Genomic DNA, 22043 nt, shown 5'->3' on the forward strand with positions numbered 1-22043 from the left:
CTCTCCTGCCCCAGCCGGGCCCCGCTTCGCGCCGTTACGGCCCCACGTGCGGGGCGCGCCCCGCGGGGCCCGGGCGGGCAGGGGGCCGCCAGCCGGCGGGCGGGCCTAGCGGGCGGCCCGGGCACTCGGACCACGCCCCGCCCCGGCCGCGGCCCCGGCCCTGGCCCTCCCTCTGGCGGGGGGAGCGAGCGGAGGCGGGGCGGCGTCTGCATCTGTGCCCGGGTTGGCTGGGGCGCCGGGGGCCACCGGCGGGGAGCGCGGGATTGGCTGCTGTGCCGGCCGGTGGCGCCGGGCGCGGCCGCCATCTAAAGCCGCGGGACGGCCCTGCCGCTGGCGCCCCAGTCGCTCGGCAGCGGCGGCAGGAGCAGCGCTGTGCCCGGCGGCCCGCCCGCCCCGGCCGGGACCATGCTGGACCGCGAGGGCGGCTGGAGCGTCTCGTTCGCCGGCTGCGGCTTCCTGGGCGTCTACCACATCGGCGCCGCCACCTGCCTGCAGGAGCGCGCCCCCCATGTCATCCGCGACGCCCGGCACATCTACGGCGCCTCAGCCGGGGCGCTGGCCGGCGCCGTGCTGGTGGGAGGCGGCTCTCTGGGTCAGCGGGGGGTCCGGCGGCTCTCTGCGTCAGCCCGGCGGCAGCGGGGGGTCCGGCGGGCGGCGGGGAGCGGGCCTGCGGGAAGGGGCAGGTGCGGCACCGGCATGGGCACAGCCCCGGGCAGCGCCCCGGCCCGGGGAGCCGGCGGTGCGGGCTGGCGGGGACAGCCGCGGGGTGGGCGGGGCGGCGCTGTCTCGCTTCGTTTTCTGCCCCGAAGAGGAGTGTGACAATTCTGTGGTGTTAAATTCGAGCAGGTTATATGGCCCCGTGGCTGCCGGGCTGCCTTTTTTCCCCTGTTCCTTTACGTCCCGCCGCGCACGCCTCCCCTCCGAGCGCAGTGCGCGCAGGCCGACCGTTCCCTGGAGGGCAGGGGAAGGGGCAGGCGGCGGTTAGCGTGTCGCCACCTCGGGTGGGCATTCGGTAACCTCCCGGGCTCAAGAAACGGTCTTGGCGGTGCCTCATCCGAGCCCCACGCCTGCGCGGTCAGGCGGCCGGAGTTCGGTACCTCAGGCACGGGGACGGACCCCGGCCCGCGTGGGGGCGGGGCAGCCGCCCTCACCCTCAGCGACCGCGGGAGGCGGCCGGCAGCGCGGGAAGCGGGGCAGGGGAGCGGCGTCGCCCCGCCGTCGGCCTCAAACGCACCGTTTACCCATCATCGGGAAATAGCGCTTTTCTGCCGTAGGTACCTTTGCGCACCGAGTTCCAGTCAGCTTTAACTTGCTTCCTCTAAAGCTTCCCCTTTCTTGGGGTAGGGCTAAGGGAGTTAAGGTCAGGGCTTAGGTTAGCTTTAACATGCTTTTCCTCTTTAATCTGTGCGCAGTGTGTATTGCATAGGTCACTTAGGTATATGATTAGAAACTGGATTGATTAAAATCACTGATTTTAATTGTGATTTAAGTAATAGGGTTAATCTTGTTTTGTATTTATACCAGATAAAAGATGTTAGTTCGCAACTAAATATAGTCTCTCTTGTGAAATAAGCGCATATTTTCTAGCCGTAGGAGAAGTATACCTTTCTTTTACCTATTTTGAGCTCATGAGAACCCAAATGCAGGTTTATCCTAGTGAGTTAGATACGGTAGGCATTAAAGCCACCTTAATACAAGTAAAATACCAAAGTGTTTAGGATAGTGACTGGAATGGAGGTAAAAAAGCGTGTTAAATATCTGGAAATGTGAAAATAATTTTCTTTTTAACCAAAGAAATCCACTGAATAAAACCTTCTCTAGTTCATGATTCAACACTGACCGTTTTTGTTAATGGTACCCTTAACAGCTTTAGAACTAGAAGGCTTTGTAAAGTCACATTTCATTTTACTTACAGATGGAGGAGGAAAACAACAAATACTTATTTTGAATTTGGAGATGGTTTGAGTTTTGCTTTTAAATTTCTGAGGGATAAATACTGACTGAAGTGAACAGAAGTTCTCTCTACGTGCAAGAGTAATATTGTGAAATGCTTGGCCTTGCTGCTTAGCCGCTGATGTCTAACATGCTGAATTTCTTCAAAGCTTTAGCGATAAACTTGTGCTACTTCAACTTTTTAATTTTGCTGTAATGTCCTAACGTACTTGAGTTTTATGAGCCTAATACCAGCTTTTAAAACAAATCATATTTATCCACAATAGCTATCTATTTTTAGAATGTATCCAGTTTTAAGTCTTAAGTCATTGTAAGCGATTTAAGTGGCTTTGAATTTTTGAAGTGCTCTTAAGCACAAAAAACTTACCTTGTTTACCTGAAAGTACATGTTATTAACAGCTTTTAAAATTTTGACCATTTTAATAATTGAGACTTGCAGACTTCAAATTATTCCCTTGTCTTTCTCTTCTATGAGAATTGAGACTTCTGCTTTTCCCTAATAGAATAGCTAGTGTGTTTGTGATCACTGCCCAAGGTACTGCATTTCACAGATAAGTGTATTTCTTCTGTAAACTTTTTTTTAAATAAACAAAAACCCACTTGGGAATTTTGGAAGACAGTTCAACACCAGCCATGTTCTAAAATCTGTCAATCATTGTAGATTTGTAAAACTAAGAATGTATTTTCTTTTAGTTAATTCTATATCTTTTTAGCTGTTATTTTTTTGAGTTGCTGTGAAAGCGGAGGATTGTAAATAAGCGCTAAAGAAACACTTTGTGGTATAATAACTTTTTCTATTTCATTAGTTCATATTGTATACCTCCCTTACGTTGATATACTTCAATATACAGTATTTGTTATTTCTGCAGTTGTGGTTATAAGTCCACAATACCATGTGGTATTTTCACAGTTGCATTTCACTGTCTTGGAAGACAGCGGCAGACACTTCTCAGAGATTGGGTAGTGGAAGTGTGAGAGGCAGCAGACAAGCTGAAACAGGGCAAATTCTGAATATAAGGAAGATTAACATGAGGGTGGTAAAATACAGGAATGGGTGCCCAGAGAGGTTGTGGGATCTCCGTCCTTGGAGGTGTTCAAGACTTCACTGGATCCAGCCCTGAATTAGTATGCTTGTTGGTGCACATAAAACTCTTGAGTGTGCATATATATATATATGAACAGGGTTTTTGACTAAAATTGATGTGTATGTTTCCTCTCTTACAGATTTGTGGCTGACTTTTAAATAAAGGGTTTTCTTTGTGCTTCATGTTACGTGTTGGATAGGCAAACTGAGAGTCTGTAGAATTTCAAGTTTCAATAAATGTAAACATTAGGCATTGAACGGATGAAAAAAGAAAGTGTACTTTTCCAGATTGAGAAAGAAGTTTCCTTCATTGAATTTGGGGGAAGGTAGAGGGAGAAGATTAGAGGTGACTTTATGAGGATAAAGTACATTCCAGGCTGTTTCAAACTGGAACTGTGAAGTTGCACTCCTCTTGTTAGCTCTTCCCCATGGATGTCTTGGAGGACTGGTATTTCGATGGCGATGTGCCCACCCATTCTAATGGGGAACTAAAGAGAACAGGTTTGGTGGGGGCTGTAAATAGGCTGTCAGGTTTTACTCTGTGGGAAACGAATTTTTAACTGTTAAAAATAAGAGTATAGAAATCTAACTAGGAATATAGAAATATTAACTAGAAACAGTTCACATCTAGTAGGAATATTAATTTATTTAACTGTCCTGCATCTCAAAAATAAAACAGATGTACCAAGATCTGCCTAAAATCCTAGTCTGACTTGATTGAGCTCTAGCCCCTTGTCGCTTTCTGAGAAGATCCCGTTTTGATACACCAGCCTAAGAGGCTGTATTTTAGTCCTGTTGAGGAGAGAAAGGAGAAGGGAAAACAATTGGAATACTTTGAAGTCTATTGAATTAACAGCTTTTTAAATTTTCAGTGTTTTAATATCACATACTCTTGGGTAGACACAACTTCCTCTTTTCTCTCACTTTTTTGTTGTTTTGTTTTGTTGGGTTTTTTTTGTTGGTTTTGGTGGGTTTTTTTCCTTAGGAGCCCTTCTCATATTTAAAATAGGTTACGGTAAACAAAGTATGTAAACTTGGGTTTATTTTTTTCCCTACAGACTACATCAAGTGTAGAAATTCTTGTATGTGGAAGAGATGGGTAAACTGTGAAATCAGTTTTCATTTTGATGGGTAGTTATTTTCTGAAAGGAAGTTGAAATGAGGCATTCAAATCTAAACTGTTAGAGGTCCTTAGTTTTGCTGCCCTTTAATAGGGTATGGAAAGTGTGCTGATATTTACTTGACATTTTTTATGGTGAGAGGTAAATAATCACAACACAAGGTTTTGTAGCGGGCACTAGTTTATTTTCATTCCACAGAAGCAGGCCTGTAGTGCAAATAAGTGAAGGTGTTACCATGCTTCAAACTGAAGTAATGGCTTGAGCTTCAGTTTGACAGGACATTAGCTAGAAAAACAGGGTCAAGATCTGGCAGAGAAGTGAGCGTGTGTATTTGATCATGTGTCCATGCACCTAGTGCTCTTGGTCTGTTTTTTAGAACAAGCAACTCACTTGGTGTGTAAGTTTTCAAAAATGTACTAATTTTGCAAGAGGACGTTAATGTATGCGCTAAGGCTGCTGTTCCTGGGCAGAGTTGTGGTAGTTCATTACCTCAGACTCCTGCAACATGCCTGATTCCCCTCTTTAGAAAGCTTACAAGACTGAACATTGATAAATCGGCTTAATAAAAAAAGGGAGGTGGTAATTTATATTTGAGTGCCTGAGAAACAGAACTGTCTACATAGCCACTTTTGGAAATAACTTCTTCACTTGCCAGAATGTGACTTGTGCCATTTTTTTAATTTCATGTAAAATATGTTTTACGAACATAAGCATCTGTTTGACCATGAGCAGTGAGCTGTGCCTAAACTTTTTGCTGTCTTCTGGGGTGGGAGGTGGGGTCAGACTACTGGTATCAGTGGATTCGTGGCCCAAGGCTTCACTCTGCAAGGGGAAAAAATTGTAGTGGTAAAAATGGAGTTTGTCTGATGCCTCAGATTTTTTTGGGAGATAACTCTTTTGAACGTAGACTCTTGGTTTACTGTGTTAAAAATGAGAAAGGTTTAGGTATTGCTATTTGAGGGGTCAAAAGTGACATTGTACAAAGATAATATTTTGCGAAATTAATCTAAACTCAAAAGCTTAAGCAGAGTTGTTTCCAGTGCAGTGCTCACATTTAACTTTAAGTTGAATCTTGTCTATTCTAGAAAGAGTCTATGTAAGTTAAAATATGCAAGTTCTGGAAGTATTTTTAGATGACCTTGTAGCTATCGTTCAGGTTAATAACCTGCTACTTTGACCTTCCTCCCCACCCCCTTTCCTCTACCAAGTTGACAAGCTTATCGGGCAGTTTCCTCAAAGTATGCTTTGGAGGAACACGACATTAAAAAGTCAAACAAAACACTGCGGGTAGATGGGCTGCTGTTCTTACTATTACTAGGTGTGTGGCTGGTACAACGATTTTAGTATTCTTTGGGAACAATTGTGTCTTCTGTAGTAGTTTGATCTAGTTCCCCAATGCTGATTTAATTGGAGAAAAAACGATTATAGTCTGTTACATATTGGTAAAAATGCACCTATTTAGGTGGAGGCTTGTGTGAGAGGTGCTACAGATCTCATCCACATTCCTTATGCGCTTCTTTAAAAACTTCATTCCTGATGCTCCTTACCACATTTAATGTGCCCTTTATTGTGTTTATGTATAAATGAAGATCAGTGTGCCCTGAAACCTTAAGTTTGGTTAAAGTCCAGCAAGGGTTGCTAGCTGTGATGAACCCAGGTGCTGTGATGAACCCAGGTGCTCTGCTTCTTCAGCAGACACACTGTGGACCTAAATCTGTGTGTCATACACCGTAGGTTTTTATGGATGTTGAATATGGAATATGTCCATGCATACATACTTAGAGAAGGTCACTCATCTTTGGTTTTTTTCTTAAATAATGTGTTTCTGGAATGGGATAACCCCTAATGGAAGCATCTGAAATTGGTATTTTACACCTTACAGCCTGCATATAAATCAAAGATAAGTAACTTAGTGGCTGGGTCTTCACCAGGATTTCTGTTTAAACATCTAAAGTGACTTCTTTTCTGCAGAAAATTCTTAAACTCCATCAAATACTACTGGACAGTTATATTATCTGTTAAAAAGCTCTTGAATTTTCATGCTAGCAGTCAGAGAGAAAAGTTAGAGATCTAGACTTCATTACTGGCTCTAGTGCTTTATTATAGGGAGTGTTGTTTTTTGATTGTTGATGTATATTTGTTCTTAAATTAAATGCATTTTATTTTCAGCTCAGGCTTGTGCAGATGTTCTGGCATTAGCCAAAGAAGCTAGAAAGCGAAATCTTGGTCCTCTTCATCCTTCCTTTAATGTGATAAAGATAATAAGAGATGGACTGATGAGAAATCTTCCAGAAAACACTCACCAGTTGTCATCGGGCAGACTGTGTATTTCACTAACCAGAGTATCAGATGGTAAAAATGCTTTGATATCTAATTTTAACTCTAAAGAAGAAGTTGTCCAGGTACGTTTATTATTGGCAACTTTTAAAAGTTTCTGTAATCTTAAGTCCATTTAATGTCACCCATTGGATTTCTTTTCAATAGTTTTGAATATTGTGACTTGGACAGTATCTTCAAGATGAGGTCATATTTCATTACAATAAATTAACTTAATAGTTTTCCCAGTCAATGTATCAGCAAACTTTTAGTGAGTAGGTGTGAGGGATCAATCATAGAAAGGATAAATTCATTTAACTGCAGTGTGTCTAATGAAATTATATCCTTAATGAGTAAGACTTTTTTTAAGGTCATTCTTATAAAAGCAGTGATCAATGAACAAATAGCTTTTTAAAATTCTTAGTATCAGTTACAAAGCTAGTTTAATATGATCCAAGAATGCTGATATTTGTGTTCCTAGTTAGTTACTTTGTTTACTCAAAAAATACATAGCTTGCATGAACAATCATAAACTTCCTTGCTAATTAGCATTTCTAGAAACAGTCTTTTAGTGAGTCTTACAATTTTTTAGTTGGGGCACAGTTACATTCTAAAAAAGAAATGTGCAATACCCTTATCCTGTTTAAAATAATGTTGGATAATAACCTCCCCACTTCTTTTTATTGAAGTGTACTTGCTGGGGATTTTTTTGGTTGCTTGCTTGGTTGGTTTTGCTAGCATCTAAAGAGATAAATATAATTTATAATTTCAATAATACAACAGTTACCATTTAATTTATATGGTCTCATTTTCCTACAGGCTTTAATCTGTAGTTCATTTGTTCCTATTTATTGTGGCCTAATTCCACCATCATTTAGAGGTGTGGTAAGTCTCTTTTGTTAATAATTCTAGCTATTCTGAAAATATTATAGAGACAATGCGTATGTTTTTTCAGTTATCCTACTGTAAAATAAAGACCTTCTTCATAGCTTCTAGTATGGTAGCTGTATGTTACAACTTTGCAAAAGAGCAAGGAAACACTAAATGTGAGGAATATCTGTTACATATTATTTCTTCTCCACTCTGCAAAACACTCTCTCTCTTCCTGCCCTCCCCCCCCCCCCCCCCAATTGCTTGCTTGTTGATGCAGAAATGAGAGTATTCTAAGCTAGCAAGTGTTTAACTTAAGGATGAATAGTAATTGAAGAAAGCGATGCTCATTTATCTGCACAGATTTGTAGGCAGTGTCACTTACACTTCTTTCTTTAAAAAAAATTGATCTTGTAAGGTAGTTTGTTGTGTATCTTTGTGTTCTTGCTGTAGGTAGATCCACTTTACAACTGGATTAAAGTACTGTGTTCAGTTAGATATAAACAAAGATGTTTAATGTCTTCTGTCATTTGTATTGAGTGTAAGAAAGGTTGCTTTTTAAAGGTAGAGTGTCAGTGTGTTAGTCTAGTCAGAGAACTATGAGTTACAAAACCTCATAATACTTCATGGCTATACTGGGTTTTCTAAAATCCCCCGTTAAAGGGGCAACAACGGTAGAAAAGTTGGTGTCGATTGGTGGTGTTGTTTTAACAGCTCTGGAAGCAGACATGCACTTCAAATCAAGGCAGTGACATTCATAGCTTTTTGTTACAGTGCTGTATTAACTTGTGTTTGCTTTGCTTCCAACTTTGGTGCCCCTTCCACAAGGAGAGGGGAAGAATACTGAAAGAAAACTCAAAACATCTGTCACAGTGGTTGATTACAGCCTGTTCTTATGGCAGTTTGGAAGCGCTAAAAGGTCAAGGATAGATGTGAAATGTGTTTTCTTCTTCATGCTGAAATTTAAGCAAAAGTGATTACAACTGTATAGGGATTTTTCTTTATCTGTACTTCTAAACCTTGTGTGTCTCCTTAAACTCTTCCAGATTATAGGTGTTATGAAAACAGGACATTGGACTGAATCCAAGGTTTAGGTGGATCCAGGCTAATCTGGCTATTCAGTTCTTGTCACCAGACAACAATGTTATTTTAAAAGGCTTAGTTCAGAGTACGAAAACGTGCAAGTGATGCTTTATTTGGTCCTGTTTTGAGGGAAGGGGAAGGAAGGAATCATTGTATCCTTTTGATCTTTGCAATTAGTTGGTATGATTTTAATGCTTAGGAGGCATTTTTGATGCAACTTGGCGACAATACCACAGTCGCATGTGCTTTGCGTGACTCCTGTAGGGTTTAAACACAGCAGAATGTCATGTATGTAAACTTCGTAGCATCTGGCTGTTCACTGGCTTGGTGCTTTGTGCCTGTACACTTTAAGACAGACAAACATAACTTGCAATAAGTGTATCTAACTGCCAGTTGTGAATGTTCTGGGTATGGTGGATTTTGTTTGGGTATTTTTCCCTTCTCAAACACAGCAATGGTGTTAGATTAAAAAATTACTAAAGGGATCAGATAGGCAGAAACTAAATAATTAAAACTTTTTACCTCTGTAGAACAGTGACTTAGACATGTACTTCTACCTTTTAATAATTTCACGAGAAGGCTGCGGGCCCAACCTGTTGTATTGTACTTGATACTTCCAATTGGTGATTGCATTATACACCTATAGGAAATTTGTCAGTATCTGCATGCTGCTGGGTCTAAAGAGTGTCCAAGAGCATGTTGGATAAGTGCTCTGAGCTGTCCTCCTAATTCCTAAATTTTTTTTCTCAGAATGGTTGGGGAGTCAGTATCAAGGCATGTGAAACCGGTAATCCAGGTTGCTCCTGCTCAAGTCACTTGCTCTGTTACATTTACATTTTACAGGGACCTACAAGTTATGTCTGTTGCCTACTGAGGAAGAAGGAAAATGCAGCCACTAAATCAGCAAAGTTGGTGGTCTTTGCCACTGGCAGAGCAAACTACCTACAATTGGCCCTGCTGGAAAGGTGGCTGTTGTGGGCAAGTGGAGGAGTTGCCTTTAGCAGTAGCAGCTGCTGCGCTGTAGATTAGTTACCCTCACACAGAACTCTTCAGTTCTTGGATCTTAAAATGTCTGAGATGGTGATGTACTAAAACTACAGAAATGGGCAATTCAATGCACAGGAGACAAAAGCATAACCTGGAAGAACTTCTAAACTTGCACACAAAGTAGAATAGGTATTGGTGACTGTTGGCGAGGTTTCTAAAGCATTGTCCATTTTTACTTGCAGTTTCTTTATTTCCAAATATTTTTGATGCTTTTATTTTAAATTCTAATTACTAAGACTAATTTTAAGTTACTGTTATTCTGACTGAAGGGTTTAATAGCACAGAATTTGAGCTTTGGTGTGGAGAGCTCTTCTTTTACTTGTTCTTTCTAAAGAAGTACCTTGGCGGCTTTTTGGTTCGTTCTGTCCTTTGGGGAAGAGGAGGCAGACACAACTGTACTACTTTTTCTCTGTGTGTTGTGTAGGATTGTGAACTTTAAAATGGACTTGCTTTTTCTTAAACATACAGAAAAATCCCAAATAGAATACTCTTAGTCTATCTATAGATAGTCATCTAACTATAGATGGAAATGTTTTTTATTGGTATTAGAGGACAAACCATGCTACTCAAAACGTTTAGCCTGGGAATGCAGGCAGAGAGTGTTCTGTTGCAGTCCTAAATGCTCTGTAATTCTTGCATGGGAAATCTGCTAGTTAGAAATTTTCAGCCTTTGGGACTTCTTATTTCTGTTAATTTTTGTTAGCGCTACGTGGATGGAGGAATCAGTGACAACTTACCTCACTATGAATCTAAGAATACAATCACAGTTTCGCCTTTCGCTGGGGAGTGTGATATCTGTCCAAAGGGGAATTCTGCCAACTTTCATGAAATGAACGTGACTAATACCAGCATTCAGCTCAGTTTGGGGAACCTTTATCGTTTAACACAAGCACTGTTTCCACCAGAACCTAAGGTAAGTCACTGTTCTCATGCAGTTACTAAAGTCTATATATTTTATATATTATATATATACGCATCTATACATATATCTACTAAAATTCCATATAAAAGCCTTCCCTTTGCAGAAAGTTACAGTAATCTTATCATTTCATCTAGTCATATAAATTTTTATGGTGACATTTCTCTTCTTTTTTCTATTTTTTTCATAGTTTGTCGTCTTATTTTTAGTCTCAGACTAGAAATGCATTTCTTGCTGTTGGCTTTCAGTATTTATTTGGGAATTACCTCAGGATTCAATCATAAAATCAACACTGCTAAATTAATAACTGTCAGTTTGTAGTCCTTTCATGTTTAACCTGCTGACCAGGTGCTTCAGAACTTAAAAGAAGTTCTAAAGCTTCCTGATTTTGTGAAGTTCTGAATTGATACTTCACACAGGCAAGTTGCCTTTAAACTTTGCTAAGCACTGTTAATTGTGGATCTGATGAAGGAAATGCTCTTGAATTCCCATTGTGGAAGCTGAACAAATGAAAACAGATCTTGCCATTTGGCTTGGGATAGCCTACCGAGGAGAATGAACATTCCTGACTGATATAAATATAATTTTTTTTAAGTGAGGGCTTTTTGACCACTTGAAGAAAACTGTTAAATTCTACTTAAGTAGGATTTAATTATTTTTTTTTTGTGTAGGTGAGCTGGTGTTGCATCTGGTGAAAGATATTTTCATATGGAAGACTAAGCCTTGAGTTTGAGCATGAGAATTGCACAGCTGACTTCTCATAGTTTTGGGAAGTGGAAAGGACTGGGAGGGAAGGAGGGGAACTGGCATACTCCAAGCCATCCTGTTTCATTGTTGCTTGCACCTGCTGAAAGGCTAATCAAAGAAACAAAAAGGGAGGGAATTCTTGCAAGCCATTAGGATGCTGTCCTTTTAGGTGAATAATTCTGTGCATCTGTAATAGCTGAAAGATAAGTTCATGTATGCATGATCATGTATTATCTTCACAGCAGGCATGTTAAGCTAAGTCTGTTGAATTATAGCAATTGTTAATGTAAATTTTTCTTAAAAATGGAGGGTGGGTGGAGGTGGCTTTTTATTCTGCAAAGTGTGTTGATCTTAAGTTGAATCTCGTTTTATTTGTCTGACTGATTTACCCTATGCTTGCAGGTACTAGGAGAGATCTGTGAGCAAGGATATTCAGATGCTCTTAAATTCTTGAAAGAGAATGGTATGTTACACTTGTGGATAATTACTGTTGATATGGTTTCAACCCAAGTTAAAAAAAAAAGTGCGGGGAGTTATATGTAGCTAAGAAGGGGCTAGGTCTTTGAGGCTTTTGAAGAGATCATGGTAGGTTTAGCTGTCATAGAAATAACATAATTGTAGTAACTATTCACCCGGGTTAAATTGTGCTGCGACACAAAAATTGAACTTTTGGGGTTTTGTCAAATTTGTGTGAAGTGAATGTTAAGGTACTGTTAAGTGAAATTACCAAAGAAGCCCAAATTTAGGGAAATAATGTTATTAATTTATTTTGTGTTAATTGTGAAGAATAGGAATAGGCTATTGTTTCCCCCTCCTGTGAAACCTGTATCTTCTTACGACCTCCTCTTTGCTGTCATCCAAGTGTATTTCTAGGTAAAGACATATAGTCCAGAACTGGGAGCTGGCTAACAACAATATAAACTCAGTCACAGACAAATCCTTACTCTGTATCATGAAAGACTTTAGAAGAAGATGACTTGTAATGTAGCAGTTTTTGGGACCCAGATAAGTTTAGGAAGAAGAATTGAAAAGTTGTTCTACTCTACTCCTAGATTTCTAGTAATGTATTTTATATTAATAAATATTATTTCTCTGCATACTTTGAGACAAACAAGTTACAGTAACCTGATAATAGCATGAAGTTAATCGAGGGTGAAATACGCCTAGCCCCTGTAGTCTTTGGTTACAGAAGCAAATTTGTACTGTGTCTGATGAGAGGAATGGAAACTGAAATGTGATGTTTGCAGTACTACAGATAGTACCAGCTGCAGTACTGTAATTCACAGTCATAGATTGATGTGCTCACTGCTGATATTCTGTTACAATTAAACGTTACATGTCAAGTTTTCATGGGAAAATTGTCTTAAATGTTAAAGATCATCATTCATTAAGAGTTTGATTTTCTTAGTAATATTTAATGCTTTATACCTTCTACCAGGTGATTAAAAGCATAAGCTATACAAAGGGCCTATAATTTGTGGTTGTCTGTGCTAAAACAGGTTGCGTTGCTGTACTGGACCTGCAAGTTTCCTGTCTGCATGTTTCCATCTGACACTAACATCTGAGATTCCTTGCAACTCTTCCTTGGTGTCTTTCCCCCACCCCGTCCCCTGTGTATTGCACTGTTGTCCTCCTTTTCACGCTACTGATCCTGTGTCACCTTTGTTCTTATTCTGTCACAGGTTTGTCTTGCTTTCAAGCTTAATCAGTCATAATTATAACCTTTCCAAACTCATTCATTATGCACCTCCTTTCTTGTGAATTTGACTGTAGATACTAATTTTTTCCCCCATCTGTAACACTTCAGATAACCTTTTTGCTAAATTTCCTGTATATTCTTTTAACATTTGTATTTTAGGAGTAATTGTAAGTAGGATACAGATTGTGTTGTATGTAGGTATAAATCCTAGTCAAATTTGGTAGTTTGTATATAAAAATAGCTTTATAACCATTTTCTGGAAACTGAGTATAAATACCCTTCTTGTATTTTTCATTTTGTGATCATTACCTAGTACTTGTTTTGAAGGTGACTATCAGTGCTATTTCTTCATTGGCACCAGTTTTGCAAGGCAACTGATGTTGATTTAGGTTGGTACTTTGGATATATCTTAAAAACAGTATTGTACACTACTCGCTTTCCTTCTCTGCCCTGTTGTAGCAGTGCCTCAAAGTACTCACGTGATACCTGCCATGTCGAATTTCACAAATATCTTAAGTGGTTTAGGTGTGTTGTTCCAAATAAATACTAAATCAGTTTTCCTCTTCTCCTTTAAATCATTGGCTTTCTTGCTGGAAAACAGCTTTGGTAAATGACCAAGTTTCCAGTGCAGTTTCAATTAATCACTTTTTTCTTTCCTTTAGAACTTGTTCTAAAGTAAGACCTAAACTTGCAAAAGAGTATTCATCAGCATGATTAAAAGTTTGTGGGATTATAAGAGCAAGTGTATTTGACATTGTGTAGATAATGTTCCCTCAGGACAGGCCTTTGTACAGATACACAGATTACAGGTACTACACAGGTACTCTGAAGACCTGTGGATCAAGCCTAAGTGGAAGCTCTTGACTCTTTCAGGTATTCTGAATGACTCAATTTATATCCACTTGTCCTTCACAAAAAGAAATCCTCATGAGGCTCCACAGCATGTTGACAACATGAAGAAAAAAAAATTGACAGAAAATAACAGAGTAGAAACCTTGAAAATGGCAGTATTTAATGACCAGCTGAAGCAAAATCCATGGCCTTTGGAGAAGAGCATATTTGAGAGTCTACCTCCTAGACTTCGTAAAGGTATATGCTACAGACTGTTTCCTGTTACTTTGAGTTGCAAACTTCGATTTATTTTTTCCCCTGTTTACTCTTACGATTAGCATAAGATGCTTTTTGTTTAATCTTATAACTGCCTGTGATGCTAGAGACTAGCTCAACCCAAAAAAGTTCTTCAAATGCTTATTACATGTGAACATGTACATTTTGATTTAGCTACAGTAATAAGATTGAAGCAGGAGGAAGGAGGTACATTAAACACTGCAGGGTCATGAATTGAATTCTCATTTGATTTTGGATAAACTTTGTACATGCACAGTATTTCTGTAAACATGTATTTCACACCTAAGTTGAACCTCAAATCCAAACACTGGTTATCCCCATCTTATTTTTAAAACAGATTTCTGTGGATTTCTAATTCTTTGGCTTTCCTGTCTTTTTAATAAGCTGTTAATAGACCAAACCCACTTCTGATATGTCTTTGTAACTTATACCAAGGTTCTTTTGTGGATGCTGATCAGAACTGAGATCTGAAATTTGCGATCCCAGTGCAAAATTTGAAGTGTGGTATTTCTTACAACTATATGTAACCACTGGAATCTGTAGAACTCCAGAATTTATACAAGCTCCTCAGAGTTATAGAGTCTCTCGACAGGACAGGAACGCTATCTAAAATACATAAGTATTTTTGGAGAGATGAATTTTATATCCTCTTATTACAAATTAATTCTTAGACTTATTGCATAAAAGTTCTGGGTAATGCCTTTTGTCCCTGTGGTATGAGTCTGTGTTTCCTATGTTTTAAAATAACACAGAGAATGTTTACGTTAAGAGTGCTTTGAGATTAATTCTTTCATTTTCTATCTGACCCTTATTCAGTAACACTTGATAATGTTGACTGAAGATTACTAAACCTTGAGCAAATTATTTCAACTGTTTTCAAATAGTCTAACATACTTTTAAAAATAATCATTCTTAAGCACTGCAGGAAGCTTGTAAAGAACAGAATGGATTCTACACTCAGTTCTCTAAACTCTTCCCAATGCGGGTTATATCCTATCTGATGCTGCCGTATACATTGCCAGTGGAGTCTGCTTACTCTGTTGCTTTACGGTAAGGAACTTCTAATGAACTATTTTAGAATTAATGTACTTTTGGAAATTTACTTGTTGAAGGCTTATTCAGTGTTGTAGGCATTCTGGTACTCTAGAATTCAAGTGGTAACCGTCCAAAGGCTATTATTTCTACCTAATAGCCCCAATAGGCTAAAGCTAGATAAACATATTAAGAAGATGCCTAAACAGTTTACTCTTTCTACTAGTAGCTGTCTCATAATTGCTGAAAGGAAGCACCTTTACTTTTGCTTTCCAGGAGCACATTATTGCTATTACTGTATTCTGCAATGTTCAAACTCTATCCAGATACTTCTTATGCTTTAGCTTCTGTCTGAAGTCAGGAGGCAACTCCAGTGTTTACTCAACATACACATTTTCTTACTAGGTTTGTTTAGGTTGACTGAAAGTTATGCTCTTGGAACAGGGCTTAATTTTATAAATTTTTCAATCCTCATAAAGGAGAATTTTTGCTAAATAAATGCAGCATGAACCCTACGCTTTGTGCTTGCTTAAGAGAATTCCAGTCCTTGAGCAGATGTCATTCCTATCTTTAGAAAACACTTGAAAAACAAAATGTTCTGTAAGTGGAACTACATGGAACTCCAGTAAAATATTTTGTCTCTGTGCCACTTAGTATGTCACTTATGTGTGGGTTTTTTGGTGGATGGGGAGGAAACAAATGTCAACAGATTTTTTATGTGGGTTTTCCCCCCGCTGGTAACTGACTTCTGTTGAGAGCATCATAAGGAAAAAGCTATACATTTGTGACATTGTTCTGTTTCTGCCTTCTATTTGTTATTCCGCTGTATTTTTCTTCTGTTCTTCCTTCCTCTTCCACCTAGCTTTAAACTGACCAGAAAGTTCCCACCACAGAGAAAGAGGTCTCGGAGACAGGAGTATTTCGCAGGCTTCCTAAATGTTGATCGCAGGGTGTAGCACACACATACTGGTCAGCCCCTCAGCATAGACAGAGATCCAGTGGTCTGTACTGCCTTTTTTCTTGGCTTGCAGAAAAGAGGAGAGTAGGCTAGATGGGATTTCAGGGAGGTTGGGAAGAACTGGAGACTCTGGTGGGGGCGTTAACTTGGGAGAATGAAAACTGTGTTGTTTGGTTGGATTTTGGGCATGGTATGTAAAAATATAAATTAGATCTACTGCTTACAAAACAATTGTATTGTTTTTTTGTTTGTAGGTTAGTAAACTGGTTTCCTGACATGCCTGCTGATGTTCGATGGATGCAGGAACAGCTCTGTCGGATTGCTGGTACAGTTTATTCCCAGGCTAAAAGCAAGCTGTTCTGTACATCCAGGTAAAGTGGACTGCTGCTGCATGCAAATAATGCATTTTTAGAAATTCTCTCTCTTTTGCCAGAACTTCAAGTACCAAGAAGTTTCTGTCTTAAAACAGGATTTAATAATTTTCTTGAAAGTGACACAAAACAGTTCTCAGTGGTTCTAATCCTTAGCATTGTTTCTGAAGTATATTTCCTGGTGCTTCTTGTTTATAACTGATCAATGACTGCTACATATTGTACATGGAGAGGTGTTGCCTATCGGTAGGCTTACACTGTTTGCAGACAGGGATGGGTTATGGAGCAGGCATTGGACTGAGAACAAAGACTTTGTTTCTTCTCTGCTCCACAGTAGCTGGAGCAATCAGGAGGAAAGGGTTGCTCAGGATGTTCTAAATCAGATGTAGCAGGTAGGAACTGGAAAATACTGGAGAAAGACTAGACCCTTAGGAGTCTGGACAGGAAAGGTTGTAAGTTAAAAAGCAGATGAATATGAAGGACAGTCTTGTAAGATAGTTGGGAAGAATTAAAATAAGACATATGGAATGTTTTTAGGAACCTCTGTTTCTGTGGAAGAGAAACCTCTGCTCTAACCTGGCTGTAACTAGGTTCATTATGCATCCCTTACCAAACTGATGTGAGATTTGGCCTTTTAAATTTTTACTTCTGTTAAAACTTTGTAGCACTGTGTATATGGAGGAATCTGTGACAACTCACCTCTGTATGAATCTAAGAATACCGTTACGGTTTCACCTTTTGCTGGGGAGTGTCGTATTTGCCCAAGGAGCTCTGCAAACTTCCACAAAATGAATATTAATTTGGAATTGGTGGGTAGGAGGTAGAAGAAGGGGGGTGTGGGGGCAGACAAATTAGTGCGAAAAGCTATTAGGAGTGAACAGAATTCTTAAATTCTTCATAAAAGCTTCCAAGAGATAGCTGTAGCACTGGAGACTTAACTGCAACAGTTATTTCAACTAAAGCATAAGAACATTCCATCTTCTATATACAGCACATTTTTAAATTAGAACGAAAAATACCCTTTTATTCAAACCAAGAGTTCTTGAGCTTTTGTGTTCCTATTTTCAGTAATAAAATTAGATAAAGAGGAAGATAAAAATGTTCTTTTTCACCCTGGCAGTGCTATACAATGACCTATCAGAAATTCAGGTTTGATATGTCTGAGGAGATCTCTTTGATCCTACTTAGTCATAAGAAGCTTTGCCAGGTTCTGGATTGGCATCATGAAAGATCCAATTCATACCCTTTATCCCTTGGAGGCACAGAGTAATAAAACTTGCTGTTAAAGGTTCTGGCTTAATGGAAGACTTAATGAGGTTGAAGCTTGTGTTTCCTTCCCCCCTTTGGAAGTATTACATGGTGGCTTTAATATTAAAGTTTTAAAGATACTTTTTTTCTTACAATATTCAGTTTTATCCAGAATTCAGCAGCATTTAGTTCCTGTATGCAAATAACCTCTCTCTTCTCCCTTTGTGAAATCAGTTAAAGCCTTTTCTTGTGTAACACTAGTTGGCTTTTGAGGCCATCTCCCCGAGCAGAAATGTAGTAGTTCTTGGTATATATTTGCTATCATCTTACTGTCATCTCTTTGATTATTTGATACCACATGTAATCCAGTGTCTTTTTTTCCTTATTTTCTTGAAGATATTTCTGACTCCTTTGCATGATAGATTTGGGTCTAGTCAGCTTCCTGCTTTACCCTTATTCAGCAGGTTCTTGGTGTTGCTGCTATTCCAGCCTTAGCCATTGTGAGACTCTTCATCTGAAATGGGTGCTTGGAAGGCACGGTATCACGAGTCTGTCTCAGATCTACCTTCTCAGAGGGTTACTTGGTCATTGAGTCGTGATTAACCAGAATCATTGTTTCTTTCCTCTTGGAAAACCACAAGAAAAATATGGTGGTCATGTGGCTTTTGCTGTATGTTTTTATGGTCTTCCCAGACCAGCGTCTTCAAGGTGATCATCTCACACTGACCTGTAGACACTGTCAAACTTCCAAGTTTTCTGAAGCTTTCCTTTAAGTGGATTCCCTCTTCAGGTAGCTAGATCCCAATGCTTTGTGTGTAGAATTCTGCATTATATTCTACAGGTGACTCTTGGTGGGCTTTTACTTCGTTTCAGCATCCACCAAGAACTTACTGCTGCTTTTGCAGAAAGTAATCCCCCCCTCCCCTTTTCATGCTCTTCCCCTTCTGTCACCAGATCTAGCTTCTGTTTTGGAATCAAACTTGAATCTCATGAAAATTTGCGCTGTTTACAGTTTGAAAATCCTTTTAGGAAACTTAACCTGGTGGATGGTATCTTCCAGTGCACCTAAAGTTCAGGTATGGAAACTAGTGTTGAAGTGTGTGTATGGTGAGTTGTGTTTTTTGTGTGTGAGAGGAGGTGTTGCGCATTGTTGTGGGTTTTTCCCCAAAAGCACTGCGAGAGAGGAGAGAGAACTTTAAAGAAAAAACTGGGTATTCTAGGCGACAACTTCAGCTTTCTGTTTCTCAAACTGGAAAAGACTAACCTGGTGATTCAGGTGCTGTTTTAGAGTGTAGGAAAGTTCTGTCCCAGCTGTTCAGGTTGGTGATAATAAACTAGATGTAAAGTGGAATGCAGAGATGGCGTTTGGGAAGTTGAACGACTGTTATTTGCTACTCAACTTGTAAATGTTGAGACTATTCTTGTTAATGTTCTGTTAGTGCTGTGATTGGTAAATCAGCAAATATTCCAAGTGGATAGCTGGGGGGAGATCAGGACTATTTAAGAGGTAATGTACGAGCTGTGTCTACCCCTCTGAACTCATCAAAATTGTGTGACTTCTAGTGTAACTATTTTATACTTACTTCTGAGAACAACACATAATGGCAGAGTGCCCCTCTTTTGGATATGACAGTTTCAAGCTCCTTTTCCTGTTGTCTCATATCCTAACTCACTAAATGCATTTAGAATTAATTATTTTCCTCTAGTAGTATTCCTTATATGAAGATTCCCTGTCAGACATCTGAACAGTAATAGGAACGTCATAGAAACACTAATAATCTTTTTGGGTTTATTTTTTTTTTTAACAGGAAAGACAATTATGCATCACTAAGAAAATGTCAAACTGTCCCATCTACTATGGAATTTCATTCTTCATACTGCCACCTTAAAATGCCTCGCTCTTCTGCAGACCTTGAAACCTGGCTCTGGGAATCTTCATGCTTCATGCACTCAGCTATGAAAAATGCTTCTGCTAACATGCAGGAGCATTCAGGCTTAAACTCCCATCCTAATTTTCTCCCAAATTCTGATGAGTCTGGGTTGGAAATAGATTTTGACTTTTCCTCAGAGACAAGTTTCCGAACTGCTCCAGAGTATTAATTTGGAAGTAGATGCCACAGTTTCCAAAATTCCAGTTTGGCAGAGAAACTTAAGTCCTAAAGGACTAAAGATCACTTTATTGCCAATAAGTCTTGGAAAATCATTTGTTTACAGCTTCTTGACAAATCTGCCTTGGGAGTTCTACTGTTTTAAGGATTGTAAAAACAGTGGCTGCTTAACAGATTACAATTCTGACGAAGCACCAGCTCAATCAGCTGTGCTAAGACTTGTAGTAAACTGTCTCTCTGGAAATAATTTTTTAAAAAATACACTTTCAGCATAAAAATGTAAATTCTGTAAACACTGTTAGACAAGTGTCGATAACAAAAGCTTTTTAAAAATATAGTTCTTAAAAGTAATCCTAACACATAATACTGTTACAGCACTTAAATGAAATTGGACTTTTAATTCATAAAAGGAAATACACAAATGAGCTGTTTAGTGGCCTCCAGCGTCCATTTGCCTTATGTTTAAACATACTGTTGTGTTTATGGAAGAGTTGTCTACACAAGATACTGTAGTGACAATATTATGCTAGGTGGTTGTATATATTCCACAGTTCATACTGCTTCTCCTCTATGACTCCTTCCCCCCTTGATATACTTCAAGGGAAAAAGACATAAGAAATGGGACACATTCCCCTGAAGTGTAAACAAGTACAGTTTCAGTGATTTTGGAGGACTTTATTTGTACTTAATAAGGGCTTAATACTTGACTAAGTATTGAAAAGTAGGTAAAATAGTGACTGATTAGTAGCAAACAGTAATTTGAGTTGGTGGTAGACTTCACAGAAGATGCTATATGTTGATTTTTGTTAACAAGTGGTGATGTTTAGGTCTTCTGTCCAACTGCTGACTGTTCTTAATTTCTGCCCCACCCTGAACTTGCGAGATTTTTCTTCCCTTCTTTCACATCCCTCTTGCTGAAGGAGGGAAGAAAGAAGGGGTCCCTCCTGTCTCGCTGAGGTATGATAACCCAAAGGAAGTTAGGTTAAGGAAGTTGGGAAATCAGAATACTGATTGTTACGAGAAGCAAATCTGTAAGACTTAGTGGAAGTATCCAGGGAGCTGTGAAGGTCTCAAATAATGGGTTGAAAGTCAGCCAAATCATATCTGTATTGAGTGATGAGCATTTTAAACGCTTTCCACTACAAAGGTTCTGCATAATTTTAATAAAGACAATGCATTAGTGTATGAATACATCAGGAGAAGTAAATAACTGTTAATATTAACAACTTTTCAGATGTTTGATTTTCATGTCTTTTACAATTTTTTTTAAGTAGGTGGAAATAATGATGGCTTTAAAATTGAGTTTGTGCAAGTGTTTGGGGGCATGCGTGTGACACTTAAGCTGCTCATTCAAGAACGTGAATTCTGTGCAATTTGGGTGCAGTGCAGGGAGCAGACTAGATGCTTCCTGCGAGTATCTTGTACAAGGAGAAGCAGGGATTAATTGTGCTGCTCAGGAGTGGGAACTTTGGTATCCAGAAGTCAGTCCAATAGCAAGATGTAGCACTTCTGAATTGGACACACTTCTTTCTGAGTTCTGATTTCACTAAGCTTGAAGTGCTAAACTTTTACAACATGAAAACTGATTTTTAGAATGGTGGGGGGGTGGGAGAAAGTGTCAGGCTACCCATTTCTGTACTACAGAAGGCTGGTGCTATTTTACTTCAGCTCTTTTGTTCATTTCTTCTGCGTGTGCATCTTCAAATTTGCGAAAAGTTGAAACAAGATCTGTTTTATATTGTCTTTGTTTATAATTTTAAGCTTCCTATAGTGTAATTTTATAACCTGCTGCAAAATGTTGGGTTTACTAGTTATAAGTTAGAATTTAAGCAGGAAGGCCAAGTTTTGTCTCCTTTCTGTATACTGGAACAGTTCTGCTAACTACAATCAACCTCAACTACTTAACTCTGTTGTGCGCAGCTCTAATTTTGTGTCCTTTTTCTAAAATAAAAAGACAATCTCTTCTGTTACCATGTTTTCTTGAGTGTAATTCACCTAGTGTAAGTAAAACAAGCATGTGGTAATTGCATTGAATATTGAAAGGACTTAATAAATGCTTGCAAGGTGTCCTTTTTTTTTTTTTGTTTTTTAAGAATACCAACTTAGGGTGCTACTCTGATGGATGCTTGTTCATGCTCCAGCTGCACCTGAAAGCTACCATCGTTTAAACCCTTCTTTCTTTGCAATTCATTAGTTCACAAGTTACTCTTTGTATTTGATCAGAAGCAACACAAAACCAGAGGAGGAGGAAAACAAGCATTGTCTCCTCAGTTAAAGCTCAGTTATTTACACGGCAGAGGCAGCAGCGCCAGGTAACGGGCATATGCTGTGCAGAAGGGAGTACCCGCCCGTCACCGCT

General features: G+C 39.4%; 1 protein-coding gene across 6 annotated transcripts; it reads left to right on the forward strand.

Moving 5' to 3' along the window:
* The first annotated feature begins 276 nt into the window (after window positions 1-276).
* On the forward strand, window positions 277-21654 carry LOC130150176 (patatin-like phospholipase domain-containing protein 2). 6 transcript variants are annotated; one of them, XM_056340835.1, is made up of 10 exons: window positions 277-592; window positions 6328-6560; window positions 7294-7359; window positions 10178-10387; window positions 11543-11603; window positions 13713-13928; window positions 14885-15017; window positions 16212-16328; window positions 18589-18652; window positions 19385-19615. In XM_056340835.1, the coding sequence occupies exons 1-10, from the start codon at window positions 406-408 to the stop codon at window positions 19463-19465; spliced, it is 1368 nt and encodes a 455-aa protein (XP_056196810.1). In that variant the 5' UTR covers window positions 277-405; the 3' UTR covers window positions 19466-19615. The 6 variants fall into 6 exon arrangements, with proteins under 6 accessions (XP_056196810.1, XP_056196811.1, XP_056196809.1 ...); XM_056340836.1 differs by having other exon boundaries at window positions 18531-18652; window positions 19385-19517; XM_056340837.1 differs by having other exon boundaries at window positions 278-592; window positions 18606-18652; window positions 19385-19517.
* Window positions 21655-22043: the final 389 nt, after the last annotated feature.

Source organism: Falco biarmicus, chromosome 5 (assembly GCF_023638135.1).
Source record: "Falco biarmicus isolate bFalBia1 chromosome 5, bFalBia1.pri, whole genome shotgun sequence".
In the NCBI taxonomy this organism is placed as follows: Eukaryota; Metazoa; Chordata; class Aves; order Falconiformes; family Falconidae; genus Falco; species Falco biarmicus.